Source organism: Haliotis rufescens, unplaced genomic scaffold, assembly GCF_023055435.1.
Source record: "Haliotis rufescens isolate VD_foot unplaced genomic scaffold, xgHalRufe1.0.p SCAF_14, whole genome shotgun sequence".
Classification (NCBI taxonomy): Eukaryota; Metazoa; Mollusca; class Gastropoda; order Lepetellida; family Haliotidae; genus Haliotis; species Haliotis rufescens.
In genome coordinates, this window is record NW_025963824.1 from 26,761,719 (window position 1) to 26,789,207 (window position 27,489).

Sequence of the window (27,489 nt, forward strand, 5' to 3'; positions counted from 1 at the left end):
CGTCAAACCAGCTGTTTCAATCAGAGGGGGTTTATTGTGATTTAATAGCCTCTGATTGACCAATCAGAATCGAGTAAATTCCAAATTCATGGTAGAATACATTATAAACAGTGTCCACTGGGGTCTGTAACTCATACTGAACAGTTGAATATGTGTTGCTATTTAACATAAAGCTGCTACCTCCTTTCGTCTTTATTAAATAAATGGTTTTTATCTTACGTACAGCGAATAAAATTCACTTTACCTACAAACATGTCAGTTCAACACGGGACATCGGTCACTGGCCCTAGAAGCGGACATAAAATACCTTGAAATCCTCAGTATATTTCACTGAAATGATCGTGGTGAAGTACTGTCGGAAATGCAAGACAAATTCATTTCAGACCTTAATAAATACAAGTCACAAGGCAATGAAAGTAGCAAATATTAAAAAAACGCAAATCGACCTAATCAAGCCTATTCTAACTGACACTGTGCTAAGCCTTAACATGTATTTTTACAGGTAAAATGCTGATAAACCTAGAAAATATTCGTGTGTTGTCATGCATACATGAAACCTGCGGTAAATTACCTAACGCCTGTCCCGTGTTGATGACCTCACTCCGGCCCGTGCATTCTCACAGGTGCAAAATGAGTTGGAGGTGGTCTCAGAATATTGCCGTTATTGTACTGAGATTTGCGTTTAAGGGGGTAGTAACTTAGGATATGTATTGCATTATATTTGCTTGGGGAAAAGGCGACTATGCTTATCGTAAGAGGCGCTTAACGGGATCGGGTGTCAGGCTCGCTGACCTGGTTGATGCATGTAATCGGTCCCAGTTGCGTGGATCGAGCCTCGTCATGTCAATCACTGGATTGTCTGGTCCAGACTCGATTATTTACAGACCGCCCTCATATAGCTGGAATATGGCTGAGTGCGGCGTTAAACAACAAACAAACAAACAAGATTACAGCACAAGGTATTTTCCGTTAATCAGGTGACTCCTTCGATTCTGCCCGCGGCTGAAATGTACTTCCGCTCGCCTTTCAAGACATTTCTTCAGCTCGCGAATTAAACAGTCGACATTTCGGTAAGTAAGAGGTGAGGTGAAATTGGGTTTAACGTCGCGTCCAAGATTATTGCACTTATATATCGACGTGCATGCACGTGTATGTGTGTGTGTGTGGCTGCTTGTACTACTCCGGACTGATGCCGATTTATAGTGCTAGCTCACTGAGATACCATGCCGCAGTTTAACATGAATATCCCACTCAGACACCGTATACTGACTCCGAGCCGACCAGTCCTTGTTTTATCCCCTTAATGCCGAGCGCCAGACAGGGTAACAACAAGTACAATCTTTTAACTTCTTTTTGTATGACGCGGCCCGGGATCGAACCCTGGACCTTCCGCTCTCCGGGCGGACGCTCTACCACTAGACCACCGGTAAGTAAGAGACATTAATCGAAGTTAGATGGCTTGTACCTATGTAGAAATATGTTGTCTAGCAATCAACGGCCAGAGGTATTATTGACAATAAGCGTATAATAAGAAAATCGACCTGGATGTCGAATGTACATAAACAGGCAAGATGCCTGGTGACGCTCTTTTTCTCTACTTGCGTATAGTGGGTACATATTTTTATTTACTGATTAATAACGAGTTTCTGTGAGAAACGACACTCTAGTACAGTGCAATTGGTTTATATGGTCTGTCTATGTTGCTGTTGCTGTGTTGTAAATATACATTTACAGTTTATAACGAAACATTTTCAAGAGAATAACAAACGGCAAGAAGTGATATTAACTGCATAAATGGCCATCTGTCATTATTTTGCCTCATGAATGTGGGACTAACGTAAGAAGGACGGCAACAGTTTGCGTTCGGGCTAGACACTTACGATAAAGGGAGACAATATAGGGGGAGGTAACTCTTGTGTGACAATAGTTCCGTCAAAGTGTTATGTTCACAGCAGTGAAATATCAAGTGTTATGTTCACAGCAGTGAAATATCTCTTTTCTTACTTCAGAAAACAGATAACAGAAGTTAGGGTAGCCTCCCTTGGGCTGTTGGTATTTTTTCTCAACGACTGAGCGCTGCAAATCAGTGTGGTGAATATCAGGTGTTCAAGCTGATGGAGAAGTAAAAAAATATTTCGAAACTCAAAATCAACTGGGTAAGTGAAATCAATAGCCAACTGACACGTTTCTGGTGTCCTTCCTATCTCTGACGCTGGATTTTTTTAATGCACGCAAATTGAATAAAAAAATGATTTGGATATTACGAAAGGAAAAGGAAAGAAATGATGGCTCCCGTCTGTGATATGTCATGGGAGTTTGATGATTACGCTCGTTGAGATATGGCACGGCAGCTATCAGTTTCATGTTCGCAAACCACTCGTCTCATTACAACAGTGATGTTTTTCTTCAACTTTTTATTGGAAATGTGAATTATTAACGTGAGTAATCACAAGATGAATTTGAAACCACACTTTCCTATAGGATGCGGCAACCCATGCTTGCCGTAAAAGGCGACTATGCTTGTCGTAAAAGGCGACTAACGGGATCGGGTGGTCAGGCTCGCTGACTTGGTTGATGCATGTCATCGTATCCCAATTGTGAAGATCGATGATTATGTCAAGCACTGGATTGTCTGCACAGACTCGAGTATTTACAGACTGCCGTCGTATGGCTGTAATTGCGTGGATCGATGCTCATTACAAGCTTATATCTGTTGAAAAAAGGGACCGCCCCCGTGGTCTTGTAGATAGAGCGTCTGCCCAGAGAGCGGAAGGTCCGGGGTTCGATCCCCGGACGCGTCATACCAAACGTCGTTAAAAGATGGTACTTGTTGTTACCCGGCATTAAGGGGCTAAAACAAGGACTGGTCGGCTCGGAGTCCGTATACTGTGTCTGAGTGGGGTATTCATGTTAAACTGCGGCATGGTGTCTAAGTGAGCTAGCACTATAAATCGGCATCAGTCCGGACGAGTACAAGCAGCCACACACACGCGTACATGCACGTCGCTATATAAGCGCAATAATCTTGGACACCACGTTAAACCCCATTTCACCTCTCTTCTGTTGAAATATTCTCTCACGAATAGTTTCTCAGTTTTGGGCAAAAACAAATGACATTTTATTAACTTAAAGTTAAGACTGGAATGACACAAAATATTTTCTTTCCTGGTGGAATTGGTCTTCAGCAACCAAAGCTCGTTGAAGAGGCGACTAACGGGATCGGGTGGTCAGGCTTGCTGACTTGGTTGATGCATGTCATCCTAACCCAATTGTGAAGATCGATGCTCATGTCAAGCACTGGATTGTCTGTACAGACTCGACTATTTACAGACTGCCGTCGTATGGCTGGAATATTGCCGGGTGCGGCGTAAAACAACAAACAAATCTTTCCCTGATGTAATCTCGTGATATCCCAGAAAGTTGAGAGATAATATCTGGTTATTTGTTTCAGGGGCGGAGTCTATGCTCATATTTGCCGCCAGTGTGCTCTGCCGTGTGCAGAGGTCACCGTTATTGGGTGTTGTGTGTGTAAATTGAATAATCTGGCTCAGAGTGGGCAATCATACGGAAGAGACAGTGGTTACCGCTGTCGTCGTGGATTGTCTGGTCCAATGAAAGGCGACTATGCTTGTCCTAAGAGACGACTAACGGGATCGGGTTGTCAGTCTCGCTGACTTGGTTGATGCATATCATCGTATCCCAATTGCGTGGATCAATGCTCATAATGTCCATCAATGGGTTGGCTGGTCGAGAGTCGATTATTTACAGACCGCCGTCATATAGCTGGAATATTGCTGAGTGAGGCGTTAAACAACAAACAGACAGAAACAGGCGTGGACAGCTCAGCTCAGCTCTGCTCCTATTGTTACATCCAGACTGTAAGTTGTCGATAATATTAGAAACATTGTCAGGAGAGTGTGCGTTGTCTGCGAACTGACATATAAGCCACATAAACCTGATCACTGTAATTCACTGGCGACTCTTAACGCATTATGCGTCATGCCTATAACTTATTGTTCCACAGAAAGGACAGTTTCTTGTGGATTTCCTGTGATGTAGGTGGGGGCACGGGTGGGCCTGTCGTCTAAGGCGCCACGATTCGCTGGCAGAGTTGCGTCCCTTAGAAACGCCAGAAACCTATGATTGTGGTTCGAATCCCGATTCGCCTCAATTATGTTTCTAGGTCTGCTCATGGGTTTCACCGAAGTGGTAAACGTTGAGACTTGCATCACTTCGGGCTTTCCTCCCACAGTAAGCTGACACGCCGTGATATAACTGGAATACTGTTAAAAGCGGCGTTAAACCAAACTCACTCACTCACCGATTACTGTAATTCACTGGCGAGTGTTAACTCAATATGCGTCATGCCTATAACTTATTGTTCCAAAGAAAGGACAATTTCTTGAAGATTTCCTGTGATGTAGGTATAGTATATCCTTCTGTGGTAGTGGGCCGTCAGATAATACTGATAATTATATGACTTGAGTTTGGTTCAGCGCCACTTTGAACAGTATTGTCAGCTTTCCAACCATACCAAACCTGAACAATACCTTTATTTTATTGAAGATAGCAGGGACTTCGTTTGACACTACAGCTTCTAGTGCCATAAAAAGATATAATAGGTTTGTTTAATCAAAGTTTGTCAACTTAACTGTACAACCTATCCCAAACTACCACATTGCATTTAAGAACTGACATCATACAGTCTTGGAGGCTTATCAGTTAAGTTCAGAATTTCATATCGAAAAAAATAACTTGTTTTCAAAATAACAGCATACATAGAACAAATATAGTTTGGAGAAGTCTTTAAGTGGAACTTTTACGCGAGGATGTTTTGAATATTTGTTTGTTGTTTAATGCCACAAGCCGCAATATTGCAGCGATACCATGGCGGCCTGAAAATATTCGAGTCTGCACCGGATAATTCAGTGAGTGAGTGAGTGAGTATGGTTTTACGCCGCTTTTAGCAAAATTCCAGCAATATCACGGCGGGGGACACCAGAAATGGGCTTCACACATTGTACTCATGTGAGGAATCGAACCCGGGACTTCGGCGTGACGAAAGAACGCTTTAACCACTAGGCTACCCGACCGCCCCCGTACAAATCAGTGATTTGATTTCAAAATGTTAAAACACCGGCGTCATGTGATTATGGAATGACGCATCCCAACATTATTCCAGTCATATCGCGGCCATTCCAAAAGAAGGTAAAATAATTTCAAAATTACCAAATGCAAAAGCAATTAGATGATGAAGGGAAAACGAATTGGGTGTCTGGTGTAAGAAGCATGTTATTTATTTATGGATTTTCCTTTGTATTGATCGCACAAGACACTAGCAATGAAAAAGTATCTCTCTTGAGAGCTCTTTGTAAATCTATCTCTCCATAACTTCCATGTCAATAAATATCGTAGTATCAAGGATATTGATTCTGTAAATTGTATATGTACTAACTGTACCATCCAGGAGATTAAAAGCGAATGTCATACTCTTTTTATTTGTAAAAAATATAAAACATTAAGATCAAAGTTTCTATCTAATTTAGATATTACAAACAAAGACAATCAATTAATGATAAATTTGTTGAATTCCAACAATGAAGATTTTATCAAATCTTTAGCAATTTATTTAAAACATGCATTTAGACTTAAAGTGAATATATATTATGATATGTTCAAGATCACATGAATTTTCATGTATATGTTAACACTGAACTGTTCAATGGGCCATATGTCCTTACGTACTGAATAAACTGTCTGTCTGTTAAAAGATGGCGTTTGCTGCACAATCTCTGGTACTCGGCAGTAAGTGAGACCCGTGGAGATTCCGGGGTAGAATAGGTCTTCAGCAACCCATGCTTGCCGTAAAAGGTGACTATGCTTGTCGTAAAAGGCGACTAACGGGATCGGGTGGTCAGGCTCGCTGACTTGGTTGATGCATGTGATCGATCCCCATTGCGTGGATCGATGTTCATGATGTCAATCACTGGATTGTCTGGTCCAGACTCGATTATGTACAGACCGCCGTCATACAGCTGGAATATTGCTGAGTGCGGTGTTAAACAACAAACCAAAACGGCTGTAAGGGACAAAAGAATGACTGGTCAACATGGAATCGGAGTGTGTCTGAGTGGGGCGTCCGTGTTCAAGTGCGGCATGCTATCTCAGTGAGCACCAAACCTGCACAACTCTAGACTGATCGCAGCCGACCACGTGGATGCACGTATCTATACATGTGAAATAATCTTGAACGCGACGTTAATCCTATTTTACCTCACCGCATCTAAAACTTACTTCATAATTCAGCATGTATTTTCCCAAACGGAAAGTGAAGTCTTTAAACCAGAAATGCATGTTACCTTTTGACTTGTACAGCAAGGATTTTCTTTTTTGAAGTTGTCTTGCATTTCACATGTAATTGCAAACAGGAAGTGATGTCATTAAACCGGATGTTCATATTCCTTTATCGTCATAGTTGTTAATGAAACCATTTCATGTTTCTATTTTAAATAAGACGACAAAACCATTCTGTACTTGCATCACCCTTATGAGTAGTCTGTCTTACAGACCCTGATACAAATATATATCAAATACAGCCCATGTAAGTCTATAATATTTGGCAAGTCTAGATTACTGCAGTATCAGGAAATCGGAAAATGAAGAGAGTCACTGGGCTCCCTTTTATTATATTTTTATTAAGATAACTGAACAACTGTTTTTTTTCTGTACGATATGTTCATTTCAGAGACTAGATGTTAGTCTACCTTATGAGCTACAAATCAGATAACCCCGAACCTCTTCCATTCAAGAAATGATGGTACAAGTGTCATCAGATTTGAAGGTGTTTATTCTGTAGATGGAGGTTCTCATAAAGGGTAAAAGGACTGTGGTGTGTCACAAGTGGTCAGAACCTAATTTTCCTTATTGCGAGAGCGAACCATTACGCAACGACAAATTTGACTCATGCACAGGAGAGTTCCGCCAGCCAGGGAGCATACATTGCGGAAAACTGTTACTCTGTAACATCACACATTCCCATAATGTAAGGAATGTCTGCTAAAAGCGGAACCCATTGTACGATTCCGACTACATGTTTATGAAGTAGTGACGGTGCCAGGTGTTCGCGAAAATGTGAGTGTGCCCTGCCCTACCAGTAGCACCCATCACAAACACATGCAGAGGCAAATCAATCGTCCTACTAAAAAAAGACGGTAACATGGTACAACAAAATGAGGAATTGCATCAGTCTGTGGAAATGTCCTCCTCATGGCTACCATAAAAGGTTTTGAAAGCTTTACTGAGTCCTTGAATTAAACTGATTAAACAACTTTTGAGCAAGATGACGCTCTTGGAAATCTTCATAGAAGGAGTATGCTATGAGTATGTTATAATATGTACGTTGTTATATGTTTAAGTTTTGACATTTTGCACACATTTACATTCGCAGGTTGATCATTTATAAGAGTGAGTGAGTTGGGTTTAACGCCGCTTTTAACAGTATTCCAGTTATATCACGGTGTGTCAGCTTAATGTGGACGGAAAACCCGAAGTGATGCAGGTCTCAGACGTTTCCCACTTCGGTGAAACCCATGGGTATGGTGCTGACAAACCTAGAAACATAATCGGGGCAAACCGGGATTCGAACCCACAATCATAGGTTTCTGGCGTTCCCAAGGGACGCAACTCTGCACAGCGGCGCCTTAGACGACTGGGCCACCCGTGCCCCCGATCATTTATAAGAAGAAATAAAAAAGAAATCTCCTGTATTTCATTATTGTCACACATTGCAAGTTTGAGTGTAATTGGCACATTATTTAAATACAAGTGTATAAAAAGTAGTGTCCAGTCATACAGGCTTATGAGACACAGAAAACATTTATCAATCATACGAAACATAGTATGATGATATAAGGATGACGCTGTTGTAAAGGCGTCTAGAAAAGTTCTGATTGTTATAACCTGTACAGTGAACAATAGTTTTGAATACATTTCAGATTACGGTTTTGTTAAATTTTGTTGTTGTTATTTTTGTGTGTTTATTTATTTTTATTTTTATTTTTTATTTATTTATTTTTTTTGGGGGGGAGGATGGGTCTGTTTGTTGGTCTTGTTGTTTTTGTTTGTTTTCTTAAGTGTGCGTTTTGTTTGTTTTGGGTTTTTGTTGTCGGTTTGTTTTTTGTTTTGATTTGTTTTTTGTTGTTGTTTTTTGTTTTTGTTTGTTTTTGTTTTGTTTGTTTGTTTTTGTTTTGTTGTTGTTTTTGTTTTGTTGGGGTTTGTTGTTTGTTGTTGGGTTTTTTTTGGGAGGTGCTTGTTGTTTAACGCCGCACGCAGCACAGCACCATACCATCTCCATAAGAGGGGTCTGTAAATAATCGAGTCTGGACCAGACAACGCGGTGATTGACACCATGACCCCAATCCCGTTAGTGGCCTTGGCTTGTGTTGCTGAAAACTAGTTTTAACCGGGTTCTTCACGGGTCTTCACGGATCTACAGTTCACAGTGCCTCTCATCCTAACCACACAATCTAACTTTACACCCTCAGTGACAGGTTATGTTTCACTATGTGTAATTGCAATTAAGCGTACTCAATCAACACCTTAATTGCCTGTCTACTATAGCTTAGTTGAGGTCTGTTCAATCAGATATGTGTACTCTCGGTCTTTTTATATGAATATCTGTTCATATAAAAACAAAATTGATCTCCTAATTTCATTTTATTTTCAATGCTGATCTTAAACCAACCCCCTCACATCTGATGGCGTTCAGAAATGAAAGCGGAACGATGCGAGATTCATAATCCACGGACGAGATTCCTGCAGGAGTTCTCTCCCTTTGGCCGTGACTCGTGTTTGCGATGTATCCTCGTTGTTTCTCGTTTCAGGGATTCAAATTGTCATTATGTCATGACGAACAAGACAAAATGGTTTTTTTCTTGTAGGATCCTCGGTTATCCAGGGTATTACTTTGTCGTACGTATTACGATAAATAACCTGCACCCATTCATAGCTTCCTTCCGGAAGTGACGTCAATAAATCCACTGACTGCGCAGATATTCTCCTCACTCATGAGAATTATTTGTTCGGACAGCTGTGTTATTCGTCCTGTTCTACGCCGTGTGATTCGACTCGGGATGACTGCTGAAGGATAAGTGCTGAATATATACAGGGTATATACTGTATACTGGAGGGGTGTGTGGGGGTATATACTGTATACTGGAGGGGGGTGTGGGGGAGGAGGAATACACTAACCACCAAGGTTACAATTAAACAATAAGTCAACATGCCTACTGACCGTCTCATCCACACTGAACCCGACCACATACACAACCACTACCGCAACAACAACCACATACACAACCCAAACCGCAACAGCAACCACATACACAACCACTACCGCAACAACTGCCACAACCACAAACACTACCGCAACAACTGTCACAACCACTACCGCAACAACAACCACATACACAACCACTACCGCAACAACAACCACATACACAACCACTACCGCAACAACAACCACGTACACAACCACTACCGCAACAACTGCCACGTACACAACCACTACCGCAACAACTGTCACAACCACTACCGCAACAACTGTCACAACCACTACCGCAACAACTGCCACAACCACAACCACAACCGCAACCGCAACCGCAACAATCTGATTTTGTAGCTGTAGCTGAATGCTATCTCGTCTCAATACAAAACGACCGCGTCCGTGGTCTAGTGGTAGAGCGTCCGCCAGGAGAGCGGAAGGTCCAGGGTTCGATCCCGGGCCGCGTCATACAAAAAGACGTTAAAAGATTGTACTTGTTGTTACCCTGTCTTGCGCTCGGCATTAAGGGGCTAAAACAAGGACTGGTCGGCTCGGAGTCAGTATACTGTGTCTGAGTGGGGTATTCATGTTAAACTGCGGCATGGTATCTCATTGAGCTAGCACTATAAATCGGCATCAGTCCGGACTAGTACAAGCAGCCACACACACACATACACGTGCATGCACGTCGCTATATAAGTGCAATAATCTTGGACGCGACGTTAAACCTAATTTCACCTCGCCTCAATACAAAACACATTAAAGAATAATGCTTTCAAGTGCAAGTGTGTGCAGCGTGATTAAATTGTCAGCCTTGGCATGTACTGTATCACTCTGTGGTAGGTAGGTCATTCACCCGGACCCCCAGCTGTGTTACGTAGGTCTACTAACCACACAACTATTGTTATTCTCTCCCAACACACCTTTTTAGTTGTGCACACATGTCAGTGTTGCGCACACGTCAGCCATTCCAACCCCTTTGACACTGGATCCCTACCCCGTCGAGTACTTCAAGACAGTACATAACACGCATGTCCGAATCCCCTGTCCTAAACCCCCGTCAAAGTACTCCAAAACTGTTACCCCGTGCCTCAATACGGCAGCTATTCACTAGCCGACTTCTTTCCCCTCCGTGCCCCCGCCCCCTCTCCAACCCGTCAAGATGAGCCAAGCCCCGCCCTGTTTATTCCTACATTACCACCCCACCCCACCCCAACCCACCCCACCCCACCCCCACCTCCTATGCATGCACATCCTAACCCCCGTCAATTCCTCCCTATCCATTATAGACCCCCACCCTCGTGGATATACGCACCCTGTCAATAGCCCCATGCTAACGTCCACTACGGCATAGCCATCCAACCCCCAAAACACCACCGCATCACCACCGCAAGGGCGGGTCCAGCATTATTTTTAAAAGGGAGGGGTCCAATAACAACACCCACTCTTAGTGGGGTGTGAGCGGGTGGGGAGGGGGGTTGGGGGGAGTGGTTTACCCTCCTGGACACACACGACCCTCCCTGAATCCGTCTGTGCACCTCCATCCCCACAATCTCCAAACTACATGTACGTCTAACACACTCACTACACCCCCCACCTTCACAACAAGCATACCCAGTAGGGCTGGGACGGGTAACTCGGGTACCCGGGTCGGGATGGTACTGAGTAGGACCCGGGTATATTGTTTCATGACCAAAATTATCTAGAACTCTATGGTTACACTACAAGTCACTAGTGTTCGCATTTCTTTCTGACTATGCACCCATTCCTTCTGATTTTTCATATGGTTGAATAAAGATATAACTTAATTCAACTTCAGTGTATGAATGACCAGATTGTTTAATACATGTATTGCCAGGGCTATGCTAAAAATGTTCCTAATCGGACATGTTGAGACATCTCCTGAGACCTATATTGGTACCCGGGTAGGGTCGGGTAATGGGGGGATGGGTACCCGGGTAGTAAATTTTGACTCGTCCAAGCCCAATACCCAGATCCCCACCCCACCCCTTTCAACACCCCCATGTCTCCAAACACCCTACAAGCACAACCCTCAACACCAGTCACAATCAGTCATCCTCATTCTCACCCTCACCCTCACACCACATCCCTTTACACACTCGGCCCCTCGCGCGTGTCATGCCCACCCCACCCCCATGCCCAACCACCCCACCCACCCTACACCCGGCCACCTCTCTCACAACCAATCGGCACACCACACGAAAAAACCTACAAAACTAAAAAAGAAAATTACAAAAATACGTCACGAATTGTGTGTGGCGATCTCGAGTACAGAACAGATGGTGCCTTACGTTACACATTATAAACAATCGTGCATCTGTTCGCGGCTTTTGTGGCAAAACAATAGGAAGAATGTGCATCATATTAATTAATATTCTGTTCACCCAACCATAGAAATAATACAAGTACTAAAACCATTAGGACTGCACAGCCATCATTCGTTGCGTGGCAATCGATTTTATTCCTCTTTTTTCATCCTAAAACCTCAAATTTCACATCTGCACAATCGCATTCTAAACAATCGTTGTTCTGTCAGCTCGCTGGGGTATCCATTTGCAGGGTGAGCCTCGTGTGACCTTGAGACATGTGGATGTCCTTCACCTTTCAATCACGTGATACTACAATGCTCTCGACAGCGAAATGTGAAGCGCGAGGAGCGGTGTATTGACCGAGGCAGTGATTGTGCTAAGCGTGAAGGATTTGGTTCATACTGACTGCCGATATATCCGATATTTACATGAATGTAAAATATACGGGTAGTTTATGTATCCCATAATAATTCCCCTATATAATTTGTGTATGTTATTCCTTTTGCAACATAAATGTTTATGTATACTGATTGTATGTATGTCAGCTCTATTGCCTCTTTTCCGCAATGGAATGTTTTTTTGCAATAAATAAATAATAAATCTTATCTCTTCTCTTATTTTATGTAGCTGCTTTTTGACACATCAACTTAATATATGGAGAATCTCCCCCTCGTGTTTTTTTGTATCAAATATACCAGCACTGGTCGATAAAAGTTTAAAGCACCGATGCTTGCCTGAAAATGATTTTAGATAATCTCACCCTCGCATCTTTTGGTATGAAATATACCAGCACAGGTCGATAAAAGTTTAAAGCACCGATGCTTGCCTGAAAATGATTTTAGATAATCTCACCCTCTCGTCTTTTGGTATGAAATATACCAGCACAGGTCGATAAAAGTTTAAAGCACCGATGCTTGCCTGAGAATGATTTTAGATAATCTCACCCTCGCGTCTTTTGATAGCAAATATACCAACACAGGTCGTCACTTACTGCGTAGTGTCGTACCCCGACAACATAGATCGTATCAATCACTGGAATGTCTGGTCCAGACTCGATTATTCACAGACATCGTCATATAGCTGGAATATTGCTGAGTGCGGTATCAAAGAACAAACAAAGAAACTGAGGCGTCAAGCAACACTTAACCGTGGTCCCGTTGACAGCCCGCTTCACTTCCACCAAGAGCTGTAGGTTTACCTTGTTAGGTCCTTAGCCACCCCTACGGCCCGGTTCAATTCTCCACTCGGGTATACAGTAAAGTACGGTTATAACGAACTCAAAGGGACTACTAATTTTAGTTCGTTATAACCGTAGTTCGTTATAAGCATATATACAGTATAACTTCAGCAAGTAGTCGGGACCAAAAAAGTAAGTTCGTTATATCCGTCAGTTCGCTATAAACCTGTGCGTTATAACCGTAGTTTACTGTAATGTGTGAAGCCATGGTGTTGTTGAATTATTGCTAAAAGCGGCGTAAAACCCCCCTCACAGTTTCTCCAGATCGATGAAATAAAACATGATCCCAATTGCGTGGATCGATACTCATGAGATCAATCACTGGAGTGTCTTGTCCAGACGCGATTATTTACAGACCGCCGTCAAATAGCTGGAATATTGCTGAGTGCGGCGTTAAACAACAAACAAACAAATAATACATTAGGTCAGATTTCTTAGATAAAACGCTTCCTCAAAAACTCAGATTGATAAAATAAAACATTAAATCAGCTTTCTTTAATAAAATATTTCCTGAAATTGAAGAAATAAATCATTACATGAGATTTCTTACATGAAACGTTTCCTTAAATCGATGAAATAAAATATGACATCAGATTGATATTGGCATAAAAAGAGATGTCACCTCGATATAATGAACCCCATAGAATCGAATATATCGATAATTTTGATAATACATATATTATGTATATTATATATATATCATCTCGTTGCAAGTTGCAAAAATTAAGTCCTTGTTTCTTTCAACGCGTTAATTGACCATAATCATGTTGCGCGTACAAGTGATGGCTTAAATAATGGTACAAAATGATCGAGATATTTTTGGATACTTCCCTGGAGAATCGACTTGTTCAAAAGTTCCTCCACACACGAGTATCCAGAGTATGGTTTTTACATTCTAATATGGTAATTATAATTAAGGAGATATAATATTCTTGATTATATAGGGTGAATTGTCTTTTATATTTGTTTGCTTGTTGTTTAACGCCGCACTCAGCAATATTTCAGCTGTATGGCGGCGATCTGTAAATAATCGGGTCTGGACCAGACAATCCAGCGATTGACATCATGAGCATCGATCCACGCAATTGGGATCGATGACATGCATCAACCAAGTCAGCAAACCTGACCTCCCAATCCCGTTAGTCGCCTCTTACGACAAGCATAGTCGTGTCTTTTATATTTGATCAGAGACCATATAATAGGTCTCTGAATTGATATTGTTGGATTGCAAGATAACTAAAAAATATATCTTTCTTTAACGCCCTTTCTGACAAAATGCTTGAGAAAATTATAAACCAGCATTGCAAAATTATCGCTGCGGTATTACCTACCGAAACACTAGATAGAGGGACGGGACGAAACACTAGGGGGAAGGGACGAAACACAAGATAGAGGGACGGGACGAAACATTAGAGGGAAGGGACGAAACACTAAATAGAGGGAAGGGACGAAACACTAAATAGAGGGACGGGACGAAACACTAGAGTGAAGGGACGAAACACTAGGGGGAAGGACGAAACACTAGATAGAGGGAAGGGACGAAACACTAAATAGAGGGACGGGACGAAACACTAGAGAGAAGGGACGAAACACTAGATAGAGGGAAGAGACGAAACACTAGATAGAGGGAAGGGACGAAACACTAGATAGAGGGAAGGGACGAAACACTAGAGGGACGGGACGAAACACTAGATAGAGGGAAGGGACGAAACACTAGATAGAGGGAAGGGACGAAACACTAGAGGGAAGGGACGAAACACAAGATAGAGGGAAGGGACGAAACACAAGAGGGAAGGGACGAAACACTAGAGGGAAGGGACGAAACACCAGAGGGAAGGGACGAAACACTAGAGGGAAGGGACGAAACACCAGAGGGAAGGGACGAAACACTAGAGAGAGGGACGGGACGAAACACTAGAGGGAAGGGACGGGACGAAACACTAGATAGAGGGACGGGACGAAACATTAGATAGAGGGAAGGGACGAAACACTAGAGGGAAGGGACGAAACACTAGAGGGAAGGGACGAAACACTAGAGGGAAGGAACGAACATTAGATAGAGGGACGGGACGAAACACTAGAGGGACGGGACGAAACACTAGAGGTAAGGGACGAAACACTAGATAGAGGGAAGGGACGAAACACTGGATAGAGGGAAGGGACGTAACACTAGATAGAGGGACGGGACGGGACGAAACACTAGAGGGAAGGGACGAAACACTAGAGGGAAGGGACGAAACACTAGATAGAGGGACGGGACGAAACACTAGAGGGAAGGGACGAAACACAAGATAGAGGGACGGGACGAAACACTAGAGGGGAGGGACGAAACACTAGATAGAGGGACGGGGCGAAACACAAGATAGAGGGACGGGACGAAACACTAGAGGGGAGGGACGAAACACTAGAGGGGAGGGTCGAAACACTAGATAGCAGGACGAAACACTAGATAGAGGGAAGGGACGAAACACAAGATAGAGGGACGGGACGAAACACAAGATAGAAGGGAGGGACGAAACACTAGAGGGAAGGGACGAAACACTAGATAGAGGGGCGGGACGAAACACTAGAGGGAAGGGACGAAACACTAGATAGAGGGACGGGACGAAACACTAGAGGGAAGGGACGAAACACTAGACAGAGTGACGGGACGAAACACTAGGGGGAAGGGACGAAACACAAGATAGAGGGATGGGACGAAACACTAGAGGGAAGGAAAGAAACACTAGATAGAGGGACGGGACGAAACACCAGAGGGGAGGGACGAAACACTAGAGGGAAGGGACGAAACACTAGATAGAGGGAAGGGACGAAACACTAGATAGAGGGACGGGACGAAACACTAGATAGAGGGACGGGACGAAACACTAGAGGGAAGAGACGAAACACTAGATAGAGGGAAGGGACGAAACACTAGATAGAGGGAAGGGACGAAACACTAGATAGAGGGACGGGACGAAACACAAGATAGAGGGGAGGGACGAAACACTAGAGGGAAGGGACGAAACACTAGAGGGAGGGGACGAAACACTAGATAGAGGGACGGGACGAAACACTAGAGGGAAGGGGCGAAGCCTCTGAAGACGACAGGCCTGGCTATAGCTGTATACAGAACGTGATTTACTACAGTTCTCTACAGAAGTACAAGACGGCAACAGGACTCTCGCCTGTATCCAAGCTGCAGCTGTCGGACAAAGTAGGGCCTGACCACAGCGTTATAAATCACCTACTGCTGATATCCAGTTTAGGCCCACCAACTGGGTCCCGTCTCTGTCTATCGTGCACTGTCTAGTATAATGCTGTCCCGAACACTCTCGCTCTTGAAGCGTCGGTTGTGCACAAGCTGTAGAGTACACAAGTAAAACACATGTACGCTAATGTTAATTATTTGAATTCCCCGCCGCTTGCCTCCTTTGGTTTCTGGAGATCTTGGAAGTATCGTAGTCTTGCTGACATATATACCAATGAATTAAACACTTTGTTTATGTTATGCATTTCCCGTAAACATTTGGAGATTAAGGGTTACTTACATACTTTGCATAAACATAAATGGTGAAGAGTATTACGGATTTGTAATTTTTTTCATAACATTTTTTTTGTTATTTAACGCCGTAGCATGACTGGGGCATTTATCATTTTATGAAAACGAAACCAATCCAGATATGTATGTATACAATAGCAAGTCTAGACAGCACTATGAAATCAGCATCAGAAAAAAAATATTTGTTTTAATTTTAGAGGAGAGAAGTGTATTTTGTGATTGAAGATATCATAGACTATATGTGAGTCTATTAACAATATTCCAGCTATATATGACGACGGTCTGTAGATCAAATCTGGACCAGACTAGCCAGTGATTGACATCATGGGCATCGATACAAGCAATTTGGATACAAATGAACTCAACCAAATCAACGAGCTTGCCATCCGATCCATTTAGTCGCCTTTTGCGACAAGCATGAAAAAGTTGTTGCATGGGGATCTATATTCCCTTTTTTCTGATTAAAACTGGCATGATCACAGTTTAAATTTCTTAGGTCACTTTCTTCAAAACCGAGACAAAAAAATCGACCTGCAATATTTTCAAATACGTAGCATTCTTTAACAACAAACTTTTTATATTGTTCTCTATTAGATCTTCCCTCTAAATGCTTGAAGATTTTGTAATGAATTATCACTACACAATCTTCAAGGATTTAGAGGGAAGTTAAAAATCGGTTCCTGGATATATGAAGTATTTGAAAATATTTCTGCAAAGACTTCAAAATATGTTTCCCAAACTGCCTTTTTTATCAACTGTTTTCATGTGAACCCAGTCTAGGATTTCAGCTTCCGCATATTTGGTTTCCGAAAGAATTGTCAGTTTCCGCTAGCGAATGTCAAGCAGACTCGCCTCCCGCATGTAACGCAATCCGCCAAGGCTATACACTGGGCTCCCGTCTATACAGTATGGCATTATCGACTGTCGGGGCGTAAACTCTTCCCGGCAAATAATCAAAGAACCAGATTAAAAGTCGGTCATTGACTCCGTCCATTCATTCTCACGGCGTTAGACTTGCTTCAAGGCTCAAGGCCGCCGAATAATCTAAAACGTTAAACAACCTATTTCAATTCCCGTGTCTGTGTTACACTGGTTTGTACAAAGGCCGCTACAAGAACACAGTTTCGTATACATTATGTCTGTACCGAATTACCGGGGGTAGGCTGGTCGGCTTTTGTAAACTACTAACGCTCGATAAAGTCTACGTCGTGCAGCGTTGAAACATTGATACAAAACACACCTCGGACTACCTCAACCCAGTGTAAATGCACCCACAAAAAGCGACGATTGTGAATACAGCCTGCTTTCAACATAGCAGGACTCGTTTCGTTACACAGGCCTGGTTGTGCCTAAATGGTAACACAAGTGCCCGAAATAAAGTTGTGTATACGATTTAATATTAAAAAAAAGAATTCTATAAAGAAATCATTGAGTTTAAAGGAACCTTGAAGTTTCTTATTTCAGCGCTCAGAAGGAGATCAGAAGGGGGTGCTTGAGCTGAGAATGGGATACTAGAGCTGAGAATGGGATGCAAGAGCTGAGAATGGGATACTAGAGCTGAGAATGGGATGCAAGAGCTGAGAATGGGATGCTAGAGCTGAGAATGGGATGCAAGAGCTGAGAATGGGATACTAGAGCTGAGAATGGGATGCTAGAGCTGAGAATGGGATGCAAGAGCTGAGAATGGGATACTAGAGCTTAGAATGGGATGCAAGAGCTTAGAATGGGATGCAAGAGCTGAGAATGGGATGCTAGAGCTGAGAATGGGATACTAGAGCTTAGAATGGGATGCAAGAGCTTAGAATGGGATGCCAGAGCTTAGAATGGGATGCCAGAGCTGAGAATGGGATGCCTCAGCTGAGAAGGGTGAGAATGGGATGTTGGATCTGAGAAGGGTGAGATTGGTATGCTAGAGCTGAGAAGGGTGAGAAAGGGATGTTGGATCTGAGAAGGGTGAGATTGGTATGCTAGAGCTGAGAAGGGTGAGAACGGGATGCTAGAGCTGAGAAGGGTGAGAAAGGGATGTTGGATCTGAGAAGGGTGAGATTGGTATGCTAGAGCTCTGAGAAGGGTGAGAACGGGATGCTAGAGCTGAGAAGGGTGAGAATGGGATGTTGGATCTGAGAAGGGTGAGATTGGTATGCTAGAGCTGAGAAGGGTGAGAAAGGGATGTTGGATCTGAGAAGGGTGAGATTGGTATGCTAGAGCTGAGAAGGGTGAGAAAGGGATGTTGGATCTGAAAAGGGTGAGATTGGTATGCTAGAGCTGAGAAGGGTGAGAAAGGGATGTTGGATCTGAAAAGGGTGAGATTGGTATGCTAGAGCTGAGAAGGGTGAGAAAGGGATGTTGGATCTGAGAAGGGTGAGAATGGGATGCTAGAGCTGAGAAGGGTGAGAATGGGATGCTAGAGCTGAGAAGGGGACTTGGAATGGAATAAGATGATTGTTTTATAAACTACATGCTCTTGGGAACCTAGCCGGGGAGACAGTTGCAGTGAAGGGCTTGTGTCACGTGTCGGGAGATAAGACTATTTAAGTTTATCGCTGCACGAGATAACGCCGACCAGTTTCCAGACAAAGTAAACCATTGCCCTATCTATCGCGGGCTAATTTTATAAGACTGTATAAAATGACGCCATATTTTTAAAAGGATAATGAGGCACCTCCAAGTAGAATTGTATGTAGTTGGGGAAGGGTTGAATGACCTTGCTGGTAATATGACTAAAGGAGCAGGATTTACGCCGCGTTTGGTCATGTAAACTGCCGAGCTAAAGAAAGTTTATATCCATGTATGTTTGGTGGTGGCTGAAATAAAACAAAGACATGGTTATTCGATGGTGATGTGTTTGATAGGGGTATCATAGTTGTGTTTAGGACCCAAAGGTTGCAATGTTAAGGCGACTGTTTTCAGCTAGCCTAGTAATTTTCTGATGAAGTTTCTATTTGTTTCCAATTTTCAAGTGTATACTTTCTTTTGTCCCGTAGTTTAGACTAACATATAGTCTAGGAAATCTTTAATTACACAATACATTTCTCTCCTTTAAAAAAATATGTTCAGATAAGGAAGAGAGCTGGCTAGACTTGCTTTTTATAATCTAGAGAGTTTTGGTTTGATAAAATACATATATTCTATTATCAATATTCCAGATATATAACGAAGGTAGAAACACAGAATGATCTTCACACATTGTATTCATTTTGGGAATCGAACCCCTATCTTCACCAGTAACAAACTAACGCTTTTGCCATAACCCTGGTGAGAAGTACAATAATGAGTGAGTGAGTATGGTTTTACGCCGCTTTTAGCAATATTCCAGCAATATCACGGCGGGAGTACAATAATGAAAATAATTTTAACAATGACGTAACGATTAGCACAATTCATATCTTCCTGTGGACATATGGCTGATTAGATTATTAAGTTCAGACATAAAGTTGTATAAGGCTTTAAAAAAAGGAATAGAGCTGAGAATTGAGGGGTGATCGAGTGAACCAGCGTCCCTGAAAATTAAGGAGGTGAGAATAGATTGTTTGAAAACACATAATATGTCGGTAGACGAATGTTTCTTGAGTGAGGTGAGGTGAAATTGGGTTTAACGTCGCGTCCAAGATTATTGCACTTATATAGCGACGTGCATGTACGTGTGTTTGTTCGTGTAGCTGCTTGTTCTAGTCTGGACTGATGCCGATTTATAGTGCTAGCTCACTGAGATACCATGCCGCAGTTTAACATGAATACCCCACTCAGACACAGTATACTGACTCCGAGCCGACCAGTCCTTGTTTTAACCCCTTAATGCCGAGCGCCAGACAGGTTAACAACAAGTACCATCTTTTGGTATGACGCGGCCGGGAATCGAACCCCGGACCTTCCGCTCTCCGGGCGGACGCTCTACCACTGGACCACGGACGCGGTCTTTTTGTGTGAGGGATGCACCCATCCGTTCAATAAGTTCACATTTCAAGTGCGTGAGCCTCTGATACCGGTTCTGTCCGGAGCATTCCGTCCGGGTTTGTCTGGATTTTAAAAGCGTAGCACCTTTGTTCTTATACCCTCTTGATATTAAAAGGTTGCGCGAATGGTTTGTAAGGAGCTGTGAGGAGCTTGTAAAAAAAATGTGCAAAGGGAGATAACTCTCGCCGGTTGCGAGTTTTCACTCCATAAATTCGGATTGAGGCTCATATAGTAGTATTTGAACAAATCCCCTGTGACGACGCTCTATACGATTAGCGTCGAATTATGGTTCACATTATACACGATGAGAAAATACGTTTGATTTACAAGCTATCAATTACAACAATACGTCAAAAGATCACTGGAGACAATCAGCGGATATGTTTAAGACAAGGCAGGGTTAAGGGTTAATGAAATGTCTACAAATATGTTTGAAGTGCTGAAAATAAGTATGGAGGACATATGGACAATAATTAGCGGCTAATGTCTCTAAGAAATTTCCCTCTTGTCATATCATACATATATTTTCTGGACAAGGCTCGAGTAATTCACAGACCGCCTTCATACAGCTAGAGACCCGTGAAGATCCGGGGTAGAATAGGTCTTCAGCAACCCATGCTTGTCGTAAAAGGCGACTATGCTTGTCGAAAGAGGCGACTAACGGCATCGGGTGGTCAGGCTCTCTGACGTTTTTGATGCATGTCGTCGATACCAATTGCGTGGATCGATGCTCATGATGTTAATCAATGGATCGTCTGGTCCAGACTCGATTATTTACAGACCGCCGTCATATAGCTGGAATATTGCTGAGTGCAGCGTTTAACAACAAACCAACCAAATCATACAGCTAGAATCACACCGAGTGCGGCGCTAAACAACAAACAAACGTGGACCGCTTCCGTGGTCTGTATGGCTTCACTCCCCAACTGACCGCCTCCGTGGTCTAGTGGTAGAGAGTCCGCCCGGAGAGCGGAAGGTCCGGGGTTCGATCCCAGGCCGCGTCATACCAAAAGACGTTAAAAGATGGTACTTGTTGTTACCCTGTCTGGCGCTCGGGATTAAGGGGCTAAAACAAGGACTGGTCGGCTCGGAGTCAGTATACTGTGTCTGAGTGGGGTATTCATCTTTAACTGCGGCATGGTATCTCAGTGGGCTAGCACTATAAATCGGCATCAGCCCGGACTAGTACAAGCAGCCACACACACACACACACGTGCATGCACGTCGCTATATAAGTGCAATAATCTTGGACGCGACGTTAAACCCAATTTCACCTCACCTCACTCCCCAACTCACGGTATGTAACTTTGTAAAACCATTCGTGAATCTGGCTCCATGTGTGCATGGCTGTAGTATAGCCGAGTAGTTAACGTGCTCGTTAGCCAAGCCGAGGGCCAAAAGTTCGATCCTCCAATGCGTGATAACATGTCCCCGTTGACATTCTTCTGTGTAAGAGACACAAAACTACCATCACTCACGTGAGTGGCTGGGGGTTGGGAGGGGTGTGTCTTCTGTTTCTGTCAAATCTGTCAAGTAGACACAATGTTCCTGTCTCATCCTTTTCGCTTTTCCCCGGGCAGTTAATCCGTCTCCCGCTGTGCACGTGGTCAGTGGGTACGAAATCACGTGACCCGCGGCCATGATCGGCCGTCCCGCAAGCAGTGACGTATGACGTTCAGACAAAGCCTGTCACTGAGCGACTGTCGTCCATTGTTGAGATGAGCCTATACCTGCGTGTTAGAGATTGTGTTTTATCTGTTTCCGAGCTGGATCTAGACAGACGGAGACAAACGAGACACAAATTATTCCCAAACAAGACAACTTCTGTCAGCGTGACGTCGGGTGAATCTGCGCAAGCTCAGTGTTACAAATGGCTTCGGAAGTCCGTTATCCAATGCTAAGCGATAGTTTAGTTATTACCAGTCGGCCTAGAGTTAAGGACATTCTTATATATAACTATATTATAAATTTATCTGTCACGTCATAATTTAGTATGAAGAATATGTTTTGGTGTAGTATACATATCTAGTCTGTGTAGTAGACTATGTAGCATTCTTTGAAGTTTTTTAAAATAGACACACGAACATTTTGTTTTCGTAAAATTGAGGACGTTGTGATGGTGGCTTGTGTATATAAACGAACCTGGACCAGCAGAACGAGTGATTGATATTATGAGCACATCACTAAGACAACGGGATACGGTATGGGTTGCTAGAGACCTAATCTGAGACCGGGATACATTGCAAACCGACAAATCATATCGATAGCACCGTGTATCGTGTTACCGCCCTTGCAACACAAACCGACGTATCGTATCGACAGTCCCGTATCGGGATAAAGCCCTTGCAACACAAACCGATATATCGTACCGACAGTCCCGTATCGTGTTACCGCCCTTGCAACACAAACCGATATATTGTACCGACAGTCCAGTATCGGGATAAAGCCCTTGCAACACAAACCGATACATCGTACCGACAGTCCAGTATCGGGATAAAGCCCTTGCAACACAAACCGATACATCGTGCCGACAGTCCTGCACCGTGTTACCGCCCTTGCAACACAAACCGACGTATCGTATCGACAGTCCCGTATCGGGATAAAGCCCTTGCAACACAAACCGATACATCGTACCGACAGTCCCGCATCGGGATAAAGCCTTTGCAACACAAACCGATACATCGTACCGACAGTCCCGTATCGGGATAAAGCCCTTGCAACACAAACCGATATATCGTACCGACAGTCCAGTATCGGGATAAAGCCCTTGCAACACAAACCGATACATCGTGCCGACAGTCCTGCACCGTGTTACCGCCCTTGCGACACAAACCGACGTATCGTATCGACAGTCCCGTATCGGGATAAAGCCCTTGCAACACAAACCGATACATCGTACCGACAGTCCCGTATGGGGATAAAGCCCTTGCAACACAAACCGATATATCGTACCGACAGTCCCGTATCGGGGTAAAGCCCTTGCAACACAAACCGACATACCGTTCGGGATAAAACTCTTGCAACACAAACCGATACATCGTATCGACAGTCCCGTATCGGGATAAAGCCCTTGCAACACAAACCGATACATCGTACCGACAGTCCCGCATCGGGATAAAGCCTTTGCAACACAAACCGATACATCGTACCGACAGTCCCGTATCGGGATAAAGCCCTTGCAACACAAACCGATACATCGTACCGACAGTCCCGTATCGGGATAAAGCCCTTGCAACACAAACCGATACATCGTACCGACAGTCCCGTATCGGGACAAACCGATACATCGTACCGACAGTCCCGAATCACCCTAGTCCCCTCTTACAAGCATAGCTAGTCGCCTTTTTACCGCAAGCATGGGTTGCTGAAGATCTATTCTACCCCGGATCGTCAAGCACACACACACACACATACACACACACACACACACACACACACACACACCCGTACACACACACACCCTTTGCATTGTACTGTTTCCCAGGCTCGAATGCCCAACAATGCAATACAACCCTTTCAGTAGTGTCCTTGGCTACGTCATTATATAAAGCCATGGCCGCTTAATACGATACTGAGGGTCCACGATGAAGCTATTTCTGTTTCATTCACATCTTGACACAATCTGATTTCGGATGTAATGGGACTTTCCCGCGGAAGCGCTATAGCGGGGCAGTATTGGCGCTGATTGCTTCAAACCCTTGACCACTATATATCAAGGATCAAGCAAACACGCGGACCTATGCCAGGGCAATCGTCTTAGCTGCCTCAGTTGGAATTGGATATTTGTAGGAGTCCGACCGATACATAACTATATAGACAGAGCAACCCCGCGACATGACTGCGCTGCGGAGATACATGGGTAGGTTCATCTGTATTTTAAGACCGGGCCAAGTCCAATTATAGAGCGAACATTAAACTTTAAAAAACTAAAATAAATAGAAACAAGTCAACACATTATTTATTTTTGGTATATTCCTGAACAAACTATTCATAAAAATAAATGAATATTTTGTATCCATGTGGAGAATCGAATCCGGGCATTCAGCGTGACGAGCGAACGCTTTAAGAACTGGGCGACCCTACCGCACCACCGCACCACCGTACCACCGACGCCATACCGCCCTACCGAACCCCTGAAGATCCGGGGTAGAATAGGTCTTCAGCAACCCATACTTGCCGTAAAAGGCGACTATGCTTGTCGTAAGAGGCGACTAACGGGATAGGGTGGTCAGGCTCGCTGACTTGGTTGATGCATGTCATCGATCCCAGTTGTGTGGATCGATGCTCATGGTGTCAATCACTGGATTGTCTGGTCCAGACTCGATTATTTACACACCACCGTCATATAGCTGGAATATTGCTGAGTGCGGCGTTAAACAAGAAACAAGCAAACAACCGCCCCGCCCCGCCCCGCCCCGCCCCGCCCCGCCCCGCCCCTACCGTACCACCAACGCCCCACCGCCCCTCCGCCCCTCCGCCCCTCCGCCCCGCCGCCCCAGTGGATAAGAAACAGTCCTGTTTCTGATATATAAATTCAACTCAACTCTCAGGCAGTAAACAGATAAAAATAAAAACTTGGAGAATATTAATCCTTTTATGGGCGAGCCCTTTCAGCTCCAACAAGCCCCAACAAACAGGCCAACATACAGTTTAATACACCACTGTATAATTTGTTATGTAAACCACTGAATACATTTTGCCAAAAAGGGTTTTATTGTGTCAGTTATTTTGTTTAAATGTACATTAACTCCATTGTATTGTTACAACGTGAGCCAGGCCGTCGAGCGTACAATACATCCGGGTACCGTGCCATGTCACATTCATCGGCGGCGAGGCTTCACGCCGGGTCAAGCAGGCTTGTGTCGCAATATCACTGCGGGGATGATATCATTCAACTATACCGAGTTTATAACACGAATAATGCCGTCCTTTTTCAGTTTGATCTCCCAATAGAAACCTATCTCTTTTATTACTTTGTAAACACTTGAAGCTTACTTTTTAAGGTTTTGCTGTTTCGTTACGAAAGGCATTATGGAGCATATGTTCGTCAAATAAAGAAACGCACCGGTGATACTGATATACGTATATGAAATACATCAGCAATTAAACAATATTGGAAGGAAGAATATTATGTCATTTGGTGAATCTGGTTATGCGTTCATTTTGTTGTTGTCAGCAATATTCCAGCTATATGAGGGCGGTCTGTAACTAATAGAATTTGGATCCGACAATCCAGAGATCATGAGCATCGATCAACGCAATTGGGATACGATGACGTGCATCGACCAAGTCACCGAGCCTGACCAAGCGATCCATATAGTCGCCTCTTACGACATCTCAGCTTGCAGGGGACCAATTCTAACCCGGAACGAGGGCACGGGTGGCCCAGTCGTCTAAGGCGCCGCGATTCGCTGTGCAGAGTTGCGTCCCTTTGGTACGCCATAAACATATGATTGTGGGTTCGAATCCCGGTTCGTCCCGATTATGTTTCTAGGTTTGTCAGCACCAGACCCGTGCTCGTGGGTTTCACCGAAGTGGTAAACGTCTGAGACCTGCATCACTTCGGGCTTTCCTCCCACATTAAGCTGACACGCCGCGATATAACTGGAATACTGTTAAAAGCGGCGTTAAACCCAACTCACTCACTCACTAACCCGGAACCCCTACGAGTTGATAATGTACTGACAGAGGCCATATACACCTCAGTTGGAATTAATCATAACAGAATGAACGAACAATATAAGATGGGTCCAGGATATTGTTCATAACAGAATGGAGATGTGAAACACTTAATAATTGAAGATGGGCCAAGGGTATTAATTATAACAAAACTGACGTATAATCCCCTGGAAAATCGAGGATGGGTCCAGGATACTTTCCATAACATAATGGAGATATGAAACACTTAAAAATCGAAGATTCGCCCAGGGTATTAATTATAAAAGAATGGACGTATAACCCCCTGGAAAATCAAGGATGGGTCTAGGATCTAAATGAACGTACAATTCCCTGGAAAATCGAGGATGGGTCCAGGATGTTGTTCATTGCAGAATTTGACGTATTATTTACTGGATAGTCGAGGATGGGTGCATGTTTATTAGGGAATTTTACTGCATTACACATGGGCGTGGTGGTAAAGTCTGATATCGGAATACTGGAGCTCCATGGGACAGGCCAAGTCATTGTTACTGTTTATGGCCGCTCTCCAAACCAGCGACACGATAAAGTAGTTTTATTGATTAGCACACATCAAACGCTATGAAGATATATGCGAGTAGCTAGGACGTCATCTTTATGGCTTAGTCCAGCAACAAAAGCGGTTTCTTCGCGTCCGCACCCCACCTCAGGATGGTCTGCATCCCTACCACACTCAAACGCCACCCACACCGCTACCCCTCTACCCCATCAGACCTTCAATGTCCTCTACACTTGTGTAGACAATCTATATATAGCACTACCGCGATCCGCTCATCTCGCCAGGTGTGTTGTTTACATGGCAGATTACGAGATATAACGTGATTGATAAGCCACACAGCAGTCACCTCCCTTTGTATGAACAGTAACGTTTCAGTGTTTTTATAGCAAATAGCAGTTACCTCCCTTGCATTGTTACAACCGAGAAAGATACTCGCTTTCAGAAGAGAAATACAACATGTCTTGCGGATGACACGGGCTGTAGGCTCAGGGATCATCTTTCATTCTTGAGTAAATAAATCCAGGATTGGAAGATTTCTTGGGACTAGTACCATTACGACGAAACGCGCTCAAATAAAACCAGATACCACTGACAGAAGAGACTCGCGGCGGCTAAGGATTTGATTAAAGCTTTAGAAGAGAAGACCCAAGATATATGTTGTTTATTTTGTATTCAGAGTCAGCGGTAAACGTGGTCCTGTTTTATGTTTGTTAGAACAGTTTGCAAGACTCTCCCGCTCTACCTTTCCCACATAAATTTCAAGCTCGGATACAAATTGTTTGGGGGGCGCGTTTTGTGATTTTACTGTTTTCGATTAATAATTTCGGTGAAAAAATATCACCAAGTTAATTGATCATAGTGTTGTAAAACATTTGGTTTTAGTATGCTCGATGACATATATGTGGTGGG

At 43.6% G+C, this 27,489-nt stretch overlaps 1 protein-coding gene across 1 annotated transcript; it reads left to right on the forward strand.

Moving 5' to 3' along the window:
- Nucleotides 1–9,280: 9,280 nt before the first annotated feature.
- Nucleotides 9,281–17,945, forward strand: LOC125379215 (probable serine/threonine-protein kinase fhkB). The gene is made up of 3 exons (XM_048395452.1): nt 9,281–9,675; nt 16,019–16,085; nt 17,895–17,945. Exons 1-3 carry the CDS (start codon nt 9,281–9,283, stop codon nt 17,943–17,945), a joined length of 513 nt encoding a protein of 170 aa, XP_048251409.1.
- Nucleotides 17,946–27,489: the final 9,544 nt, after the last annotated feature.